The 10,136-nt window shown below is 56.6% G+C and overlaps 1 protein-coding gene across 5 annotated transcripts; it reads left to right on the forward strand.

Moving 5' to 3' along the window:
- Positions 1-1,073: 1,073 nt before the first annotated feature.
- Adamtsl5 (ADAMTS like 5) lies at positions 1,074-8,408 on the forward strand. 5 transcript variants are annotated; one of them, XM_031350088.1, is made up of 13 exons: positions 1,074-1,204; positions 1,926-1,994; positions 3,311-3,502; positions 3,598-3,689; positions 3,898-3,958; positions 4,060-4,168; positions 5,213-5,340; positions 5,834-5,945; positions 6,478-6,564; positions 6,649-6,812; positions 6,924-7,122; positions 7,207-7,278; positions 7,601-8,408. In XM_031350088.1, the coding sequence occupies exons 2-13, from the start codon at positions 1,968-1,970 to the stop codon at positions 7,900-7,902; spliced, it is 1,545 nt and encodes a 514-aa protein (XP_031205948.1). In that variant the 5' UTR covers positions 1,074-1,204; positions 1,926-1,967; the 3' UTR covers positions 7,903-8,408. The 5 variants fall into 5 exon arrangements, with proteins under 5 accessions (XP_031205948.1, XP_031205949.1, XP_031205950.1 ...); XM_031350089.1 differs by having other exon boundaries at positions 6,999-7,122; XM_031350090.1 differs by having other exon boundaries at positions 3,419-3,502.
- The last annotated feature ends 1,728 nt before the right edge of the window (positions 8,409-10,136 follow it).

Consider the following 10,136-nt stretch of genomic DNA (forward strand, 5'->3'; position numbering starts at 1 on the left):
ATGTTTCCAGCGGCTGTCCCGAGCTGAGCCCTGTCCAGTAGACCTCCCTGAGGCAGGTGTATACAGCAGACACTGTCCCCTGCATGGAGTAAATACTGCAGGCAGTCTGCTTTTCAGGGAGTGCATACAGCAGGCACTGTGCCTTGTGAGGAAAGCTTTCTGGACCAGGAGTCAGCCAGATGGGCTTCCTAGAGGAGGTGAGTTCCAGTGCCCAGGAACAGCATGGTCCACACAGCACTGATCATCGCAGAGTGCAGTGGCCTTCTGCCCAGCTTACAGGGGGCGCTACGAAGGCGACGCGGTCGGGGTGTCCATAAGAGACTAGCAGGGTGCTAGGAATGGGGAAACTGAGGCGGAGGGCTTGAAGCCAAAACCAGGAGAGGGAAGCACTGGCGCCCAGGCCTAGAGGGCGGGACTGGGTGGAGCATTGGTGACGGCAGCGCCTGGGAATGTGCGGCAGGGAGGGTCCCTCCGCCCCCAGCGGGCGCGCGGGGCCTCGTGAGGGGATGCCGGGGACTCGGGTGAGGAGTCTGGTTGTGGAGGGGAGATGCGAACCAAAGCAAGGAGTTCTAACTGGGGGATGATGTGGACCAGAGTGGAGAGGTCTAATTGGGTGTAAGGGGGACAGGGTAGGAAGTCTCGGTTGCAGGGATGATGGAGACCTGGGTTGGGGTCTCTGGGACTGCTGGGACAGAGCGAGGAGTCTGGCCTGAGCGGGTGATGGGGATGAGGGTAGGAAACCTGGTTGCGGGGTGCTGCGGAGCAGGACGGGGTACTGAGAGGTTGGGAGGGCGCCCTGGCATGCGCTATCCCACCCCAAGCCCTAGCACTAGGCACATTCCCTGGCCCTGAGCGCGGCACCCGGAATAGCAGTCCAGTCACCCCCGCGCACCGCCCCGCAGCTGGACTTCCCAAGGTCACTGGCACCCAGGATACCAGGGCCAACGCTGGGCCGCTGCGCTGTCAGGCGCAGTAGGTCAGCCCCCTGCCGCAGCTCCAGGCCCAACGCGTGCGTCCTCTCCCGCCGCACGAGGGCGCCCTTGGCCTGCGCCCTCGGTGACCCCAGCCTGGGCGCGCCTGGGAGGCCCGGGTGGGAGGGATCGACCGAGTTCGCAGTCCCGCACTTTGGGGCCCCGCCGCTTCCGCCAGTCCCTGGGGCGTCCCAGGAAAGCTCGGACGCATTGCCTTGGGCTCTGAGCTGCTGGTAAGTCCCTCTTCGCATCCTGCCACTCTTCCACCTGGTGTGGCTGCAGGTATGAGATTGGTTTCTTTCCCTCCTCGGAGCGAAAGCAGCGATCCCTAGGATGGTGGTGAGTTTGGGGGATCGCACTTCCTCCGGGATGGGACTGAAACTCAGGAGACTGGCACCCCCAGTGACTGGTGCACCAATGCCGGAGAGGGATGCAGTGCTCCGGAGAGAGTATTGACAGACATGTGTAGGACCCCCCACCACCACCACGAAGGGGTTTATGGGATGGCCCTTCCCCCAGACTCCTTCTTCATTCCCCGGACAGCCCAGTCTCTGGGCCGGCAGACGGAGGGGTCCGGCGGGCGTATTGAAGCAGCTACCGTGGTTTTCCAACTTACAGCCATCTCGGTCGCAAGGTGTCCTAAAGGGCACCAGATTGGCTGACAACCAGGGAGACCCTGGTTCCAGCCGGGATAGGGGACCTTGGCATTCCTTACCCCGTTCTTCAGGGACCTGGACCCTGTAGGTTGCAGAACTTTGAGAGCCCGTGTGCCCTTCAGAGAGCCTGGCCCGGGCCCAGAAGGGACTCACTTCATCTTGGTTCCCTTCCCTCCTGGCTGATCTTGCCAGGCTGGGATCACGAGGAGGGCGTGGGCCGAGAATGACTTCATCCGGTCTCTGCAGTTGGGGAAACTGAGGCCTCCACTCAGCCCCACCCTGTCCCTCTTCTCCGCAGATCCTCTGGGCACCGCAGCCCACACCCCTGGCAGATGAGACCATGACCCACGTGTTGGCAGGAGGCCAGGTCAGCCTTCCCCGCGCCTGTCACGGGGGAGAGGGGATCGGGGAGGGAGAGAGATCCCTTAGGCTATGGGGTATCTGGTAGCACAGCGGTCCGCAGAGGCTGGGGTGCAGCTGGGAGGGGGACACCCATCCTTCCCCGAGTTTCTGAATGATCTTCCACTGGTTGTCCCTCTACGGGGTCTCAGAGACTCACAGGCGGGGTCCCGAGGGTTTTCACTGCACAGATGGGGAAACTGAGGCCTGGAGAAACGGAATGGTTGGTTCCTGGCCACCCAGGAAGGTAGATGAAAGGGATGAATAGACTTGCAGCCACCTAAATACTGTCCTTAAAGGATTCTTTTAAATGTTGGCGTTAGGCACCTACTGTGCACATTATAAAAGAACACACTATCTATAATAATAGCTGATTAAGATGGGTGTGTGGTAGTCCAGGTGTGAGAGCCTTGTCCCAGGAGGCTGAGGCAGGAGGATTTTTCAGAGTTTGAGCCTAGCTGGAGCTACAGATCAAGACTCCATCCTAGAGCGAATGCCCAGTGCCAACTGTCCTAGTAGGGGAGGCAGGAAGGTCATGAGTTCAGGGTTATCCTTAGCTACCTAGGAAGTTTAAGACTAGCCTGGGCTATAAAACCCTGCCTAAAAAAATAATTAAAAAAAGAAAGAAAGAAAGAACCCAGGCACGTGGTGTATGTCTTTAATCCCAGCACCTGGGAGGCAAAGGCAGATGGGTCTCTGTGAGTTAGCTACCAGCCTGGGCTATATAGGGAGTTTTGGGACAGCCTGGGTTACATAGTGAAAAAGTGTCTTAAATAAATACAGGAGAAGCAGGAGAGATACTCAAGGTTCAAGATCTTATCTTGATCTTTAAGAGAACCCAGGATTGGTTCCAAGCACCCATGCCAAGTTGTGAGCAACTGTAACTCAGCTCAGCTGGAAGGGAGTCAATGCTGCTGGCATCTTCCAGCCGTGCACTGTATGCACGTGCACGCACATAAATATGTGCGTGTGCGCGCGTGTGTAAGTGTGTGTGTGTGTGTGTGTGTGTGTGTGTGTGTGTGTATGTATGTTGCTTTCAAGACAGGGTTTCTCTGTGTAGCCCTGGCTGTCTTGAAATTCACTCTGTAGACCAGGCTGGCCTCGAACTCAGATCTGCCTGTCTCTGTCTCCCAAGTGCCCTTCTACAAATAATATTAATTTTTTAACCAAATAACAACACCTAAAGCTCCTAGCTCCCCACCATATGTCTGACCTGAGCCCATAACCCCCTCAAGGCTCTCCAGAGATGGGGCGAGGTTGCTGTTACCTCATTTCTTTTTAGAGACACGAAGACCCAGAGAGGTTTGGCTACCATCGAACAGCACACAGCCAACCAGGGCTGAGATGGCAGTTCACCCTGACCCTGCTGATCTCTGCCTTTTGGGAACGCAGTGCTCCCTCAGACCCCGCCTCTTCCCGCCCCTTCTGTTCTTGCTGTGGACTCTTCTGAGCTGTGATTTGAGGGGTGCTGCTCAGGTAAGGGAGTGAGGAGCCCAGAAATCACATGGGAATGTGGATGAGGTGGGAGATTCCAACTCTCCTGGCTGATCCTCCTCTCTGCCATCAAGTAGGGTCCGGGAGAGTGGACGCCTTGGGGGTCTTGGAGCAGGTGTTCCAGCTCGTGTGGTCTGGGCGTCTCAGTGCGCAGACGCTACTGTGTCCGGTAAACCGGGAGCCCCTTCCCTCCGCCGCACGCCGGGCCGCGCCCTCTGCCTGCCCACACATGCACTGTGCCCTTTAATCTTACGGAACCAGCTGGAATGCGGGTGGGGCTGGTGGAGGCGGAGGGTGGCCTGGCGGGTGATGGAATGGGGTCCCTGAGAGGGCGTGTGGGGGTTCCTGCTACACTCAGATCACCCTGGTTTTTGCAGACTTCCTGGGGAGGAACTTTGCTGGGGGGACAGCCATGAATACCGGGAGTGCCAGCTACCGGTAGGCCCTCGCATCTACCCTGAATCCCTCTTGCTTGGTTTTGCCCACCCCAAATTCCCCTTGTTGGTTTGCCCGGTCTATCCACCTTTATCTTCACCCAGGACTGCCCCCCAGGGGCCACACCATTCCGAGACCTGCAGTGTTCTCTCTACAACGGCCACCCTGTCTTGGGCACCCAGAAAACCTACCAATGGGTGCCCTTCCACGGGGGTGAGTAGCCTGATTTACTGGGGTTAAAAGGAAAAAGAGAATCTTGAGAGGAGTTAAGAAATACTCTGAGAGGCGAGCATTGGAATGGGGTTTTAAAGCATATGTAGGAGTTGGTGAAGGAAGGACACGGTCCCTTTTGCACAGGGTCAAACTGCAGGCTGAGGATTGACATAGAGTTTTATCCAGAGGCCAACAGTTTTCAAACTGATCCCACTAACAGGAAATGTTGTCGCACAGAGCTGAAAATAGCAGCTTATATAACTGGGTGCCCGGGGCAGCACGCCTCCAGATTGAAGGGAGACAGGCAGCTTCAGTCGCTAGCGTGGTGGAGACTGATAAGACCAGCCTAGAACGCAGAACATTCCATCAGCTCTGGGCCTCCTTTCTTTTGTCCCATCCCACTTCCACAGAGTCCCACTAGGTTTGACCTTGTCTCCAGCAGTGTCTACCAGCCTGCCTGCTTCCAAGTGGTTGAGATAAAGGCTGTGCACCTGCGGGTCTCATCTGACAGGCAGGGGAAAGTGAGGTTGTACTCTGCAAGCCAGTGGTACAGTCAGGCTCCGGGGCTAGTTTATTTGGGCCTGAATGGGAGGGCGGAGCCTGGAGGGAGAAGGGTGAAGCCCTGGAGGGGCGGGGCCAGGATGGAAGAGAATGGGGGTGTGGCCTGAGAGGGGAAGACCTAGAGAGAAGGTAATAGAGGCATGACTTGGAAGAGACAGAGTGGAGAAATGGAGCGAGGAGGAAAGGAGAGAACTCGGGATGTAGGAAAATGTATGAGCTGGTGTAGTGGCTTACGCCTTTAATACCAGCACTGGAGAGGCAGAGGCAGGTGGCCAGCCTGGTCTACATAGTTCTCGGACAGCCTGTCCATTCTCGGACTCTGCCATGGAGAGGGCAGAGCCCAAAGGAAAAAAAGCGAGAAGCGGGGCCTGGGAAGTGTTGGCGCCTGTAGGGGTTTAGGCTGAGCTTGAGCTGCAATGAGCTGGGTGTAGGGACTGGCGATGGGATGGAAGCCCCCAGACGCACCACCCCTCCCGCCCTCAGCGCCCAATGTGTGTGACCTCAACTGCCTGGCTGAAGGCCACGCCTTCTACCACAGCTTTGGCCGCGTACTGGATGGCACCCCCTGCACCACGGGGACCCAGGGTCTCTGCGTGGCAGGCCGCTGTCTGGTGAGGACCCATTGACCCTGCCCTACCACGCCCATTACCCTGCAGACTCCGCCTTAACGTACGGTCCCACTCCAAACTGTCTCAGGGCAATTACATCGGTTTTCCCACCCCACCCCTCACCCCACGCCCCTAAAAACTACACTCCAGAGGCTTCTCTCTGGCTTCTCCTTCAGGCTCCACCTATCCTTCAAGTCCACACGCTATTCGTGGCTTCTTTCACAGTCTTTTCTCACCAATTTTTCCAGTCTTTGCACACCCTCTAGACCTTTCCTCCTTTCAAATCCCACCTTACTATTCAGGCTCTGCCTACCACCAGGCCACGCCCACCATAAAGCCTTGTCTCTAGACTCAGCTCAAGTGCCTTGTTCTCACTAGGTCCCTCCCACGAAATCCCTCCAGTACCGCCCACCTACCGAACCTTGTTCCTTAGCCCCGCCTCCCCACGGCCCCGCCCTCTCATGCCCCGCCCGTCCTGATCCACTGTCCCCTTCAGAGCGCAGGCTGTGACGGGATACTGGGCTCCGGCACCCTCGAGGACCGCTGCGGCCTCTGTGGTGGCGCTAACGACTCTTGCCTGTTCGTGCAGCGCGTGTTCCGCGACGCCGGTGACTGCCCCATCCCGCCTCACCGTCTGCTTGAGGAACATGGTGGAGAGGGGTGTCCCTTTAACAAGTTTGGCTCCTGGGAGCCAAGATTCTTGTTGATTGGACAGGCTAAGGCCCGGCTCCTCGAACCTTTCCCCTGATTGGTCTCTGACAGAGCGTCCCACCCTCCCCCGAATAGATGCGCTTTTAACCCCTTTCCTGCCTCCCCTCAGTATCATCTCATTTATCCGCAGCTATCGGTCCCTGAGCACACCCAAAGTGTACCTCACCGCTGCGAGCCCCAGAGCATCCCTCCCCTGCGCACCCCAGAGCGTCCCTGCCATGCGTACCCCAGAGAATCCCTTCCCTGCGCACCCCAGAGCATCCCTCGCCTGTGTACCCCAGAGTGTCCCTGCTCTGCCTACTGCAGAGCATACTTCCCCTGTGTACCCCAGTGCGTCCCAGTGCATCCCACCACAACGCACCCCCTGCACACACCAGCGCATCCCAGAAAATCCTGCCGCGCTACACCCCAACCTCCCGCCTGCCTCAGGTGCCTTCGCCGGCTACTGGAACGTGACTTTGATCCCCGAGGGCGCCAGGCACATCCGCGTAGCACAGCGCAGCCACAACCACCTGGGTACCTCGGGGTCTCTGGGGAAACTGAGGCTTGGCCTTGGGGGCAGGCAGTTCCCGCGAGCACAGACTGACTGTTTCTTTGCAGCGCTGGTGACCCGCGACGGGCACTACGTGCTCAACGGTGACGGGGTGCTCAGCCTGCCTGGTACCTATGAGGCCGCGGGCACCCGTGTGGTTTACACCCGCAGTGCCGGCCCGGAGGAGACTCTGCAGGCGACCGGCCCCACCTCCCAGGAGCTATTGTTGCAGGTGGGCCTGTGTGGACAGTTCGGGGCGGGGCACAGGCGGGACACTAAAGTCAGTTAGATGGAGAGGCATGGCGCTGAGGGCCACCAGCTCCCGTGCGCCCTCCCGCTCCAGGTGCTGCTGCGGGAGCCCAACCCAGGCGTGCACTTCGAGTTCTGGCTGCCCCGGGAACGCTATGGCCCTTTCCAGGCTCAGGTACAGGCTCTGGGCTGGCCCCTGCGACAGCCTCAGCCTCGGGAGGTGGAACCGCAGCCTGCAGAGATTCCTGTGGTCCCCGAGGCCATCCCTGCCCCGGTTATATCCCTGGCACCAGGTGAAGCAGGGACAACGGTGCGGGCGGTAGGGGTACCAGGCAGGAGGCAAGGCCCATCTCACTCACCAACGCTCCCGCCTCCAGACCGCTGCGGGCCATGCCCTGACAGTCGTGGTCGCGCACACCGGCTTCTTCACTACTGTGGCAGCGATTTTGGTGAGACCCCTGCCCTTTGACCCCTTCCACTGACCCCAGTGATCCTTTTTTTTTTTTTTTTTTTTTGGTTTTTCGAGACAGGGTTTCTCTGCGTAGCCCTGGCTGTCCTGGAACTCACTCTGTAGATCAGGCTGGCCTCGAACTCAGAAATCCACCTGCTTCTGCCTCCCAAGTGCTGGGATTAAAGGCATGTGCCACCACTGCCCAGCGACCCCAGTGATCCTTAACTCCTCCTGGATAGTTGCTTTGACCCTCACCCTTGATCTCAGCTGACCCAAAGGCCCTGAAGGCCCGTGTGACCCTCTGTGTCCCCGTCCTACAGTGTTCCAGGCCCGTGTGCTGGGCCGCCACCGCCAGGCCCAGGAGACCCGCTACGAGGTACGGGTCTTGCTCATCTACAAAAGCCGCACCCCTCTGCGTACTCGAGAGTATGTGTGGGCACCAGGCCACTGTCCGTGCCCACCACTGGCCCCACACCGAGAATACCTGTTGGCTGCCAGGAGACTCGTCAGCCCTGATGGCACACAAGATCGGCTACTGCTGCCTCACGCTGGCTATGCTCGGCTCTGGAGTCCTGCCGAGGACAGCCGAGTTCGGCTGGCTGCCCGGCGCTGTCCAGTCTAAAGCTCGGTGGTTGAAGCCTCACCAGGCTTCTGTTCTGGTGTCCCATGGCTCAGGAAAACCTCCCATCTGGAAGCGCATATATTTTAACCAGGGTCTCCCTGTGCACAAAGCCCTGGCTGACCTGGAACTCTGTGTAGACCAGGCTAGCCTTGAAGTCACGGGGATCCACCTGCCTCTGTCTCTGCAGTGAAAGCTGGGATTAAAGGTGGACTCCATATCTGAGAACTTTAAGGAGCTTTAAGATTCTGGGCTACTTTTCCTCTAAAGAACCTATGTTCGTCTCTTTTCGAACTATTATTTTTTTTTACAAGAACGTGGAAAAAGAACAAACCCCTTCCCCCCTCACTTACTAAGCTATAGAGACTCCAGGACATCCTAGAAGAGTGGCAGGCACTGTGCACAGACACATCCCCATTCCCATCTTTTCCTGATCTGGCCCGACACCTGTACAGACCAGCACAGGAAGTATGAGAGGTTGGGGCATACACAGGAACCGATGTGCCTCAGTCTTCTATGCTGTGGATTCATTTCTGCCTCTGTCTGGTTGTCTGTCCTACAGTCACTCAGCAAACCATCTCCACCGGGGTGTCCCTTAAGGCTCCCTTCTGTGTCCTGAATCTGTCATGTGGTCTAACCAGTTGCCTGCCCCTTCTGCCTCAGTTCTCATACCTGCTAGCTCTATCTGTGGACACTTAGCTCTCCAATGACTATTTATGGAGCACCGACTGTATGTGAAGGACCCAGAGAATCCTGGGAAGGTTCAGTGCTGTGCTGGGAGCAGCAGGGGTCATTTTGTCTAATGGGCTTTCGAAGGTTGTCTTTTATGACACTGGGGTGTGGAGAGCAACAAGAATCTCCCCCCAAACCCCATACAGTGTAGCTCCCTTCTACAAGGAACTGTGGAGTCCTTGCGCCCCCTGGTGGCTGGCCATGGATTCCTAGTTTGGGAGATGGTCTACAAGCTGCAGCAGGCTTAAGGGAACCTAACATGCCTACAATGGCTGGCCAATGTGACACTAGAGACCAGGACAGAGTCATCCCTCATAGGGTCCCTGTGCTGAGCCTGATGCACAGGGCAGGAGTAGTCGCAGATACATAGTGGAAAGACACAGGATGCTGGTCGCACTGTGGTGAGGCTGTTAGGCTCCTCCAAGCCAGGAGCTGTCCCACGAAGCCCAGACATATTAAGATTCAGTCTTACGGGGAAATAAAAAACCACGAGAGGATAGCTTGCTGTCCTAGGCCTATGGTCCCAGCACTGGGAGCAGAAGCAGGAGGATCATCACAAGTTCCAGGATGCCTGGGAAACGTAAGGCTGCCTGTTTCAAAATAAAAGGAAGGCCCAAGGCCCTGGCTGCACTGCCGAGTGTTAACACGAAGGCCTGGCGTCAGATTCCCAGAACCTATGTAAAAGGCTGCATGAAGGACCACTGGGGCTCATGGCCAGCTGAGCCAAAACCATATTTCCTGATTCAGCAAGAGAGCCTGTTTCAACAAACAAGATGGAAGCTAGGTGGTTGTGGCACAGAACTTTAATCCCAGTGTGAGGGAGGCAGAGGCAGGCAGATCTCTAAGGCAGAGGCAGGCAGATCTCTGTGAGTTTAAAGCCAGCCTGGTCTACAGAGTGAGTTACAGGAGAGCCAGGGCTATAAAGGGAAACCTTGTCTTTTTTTTTTTTTTTTTTTAAGATTTGTTTATATAAGTACACTGAAGCTGTCTCCATACACACCAGAAGAGGGCATCAGATCTCACTACAGATGGTTGTGAGCCACCACGTGGTTGCCGGGAATTGAACTCTGGTCCTCTGGAAGAGCAGCAGTATTCTTAACCTCTGAGCCATCTCTCCAGCCCCAAGAAACCTTATCTTTAAAAAAATAAATAAACGGCTGGAGAGATGGCTCAGCAGTTGAGAGCACCGACTGCTTTTCCAAAGGTCCTGAATTCAAATCCCAGCAACCACATGGTGGCTCACAACCATCCATAATGAGATCTGATTCCCTCCTCTGGTGTGTTTGAGGACAGCTACAGTGTACTTATGTATGATAATAAATCTTTAAAAAAATTAAAAAAAAAGAAAAAGCTGGGCGGTGGTGGTGCATGCCTTTAATCCCAGCACTTGGGAGGCAGAGGCAGACAGATTTCTGAGTTTGAAGCCAGCCTGGACTACAGAGTGAGTTCCAGGACAGCCAGGGCTAGAGAGAAACCCTGTCTCAAAACAAAACAAAACAAAACAA

The sequence above is a fragment of the Mastomys coucha genome, unplaced genomic scaffold, assembly GCF_008632895.1.
Source record: "Mastomys coucha isolate ucsf_1 unplaced genomic scaffold, UCSF_Mcou_1 pScaffold4, whole genome shotgun sequence".
Taxonomy (NCBI): Eukaryota; Metazoa; Chordata; class Mammalia; order Rodentia; family Muridae; genus Mastomys; species Mastomys coucha.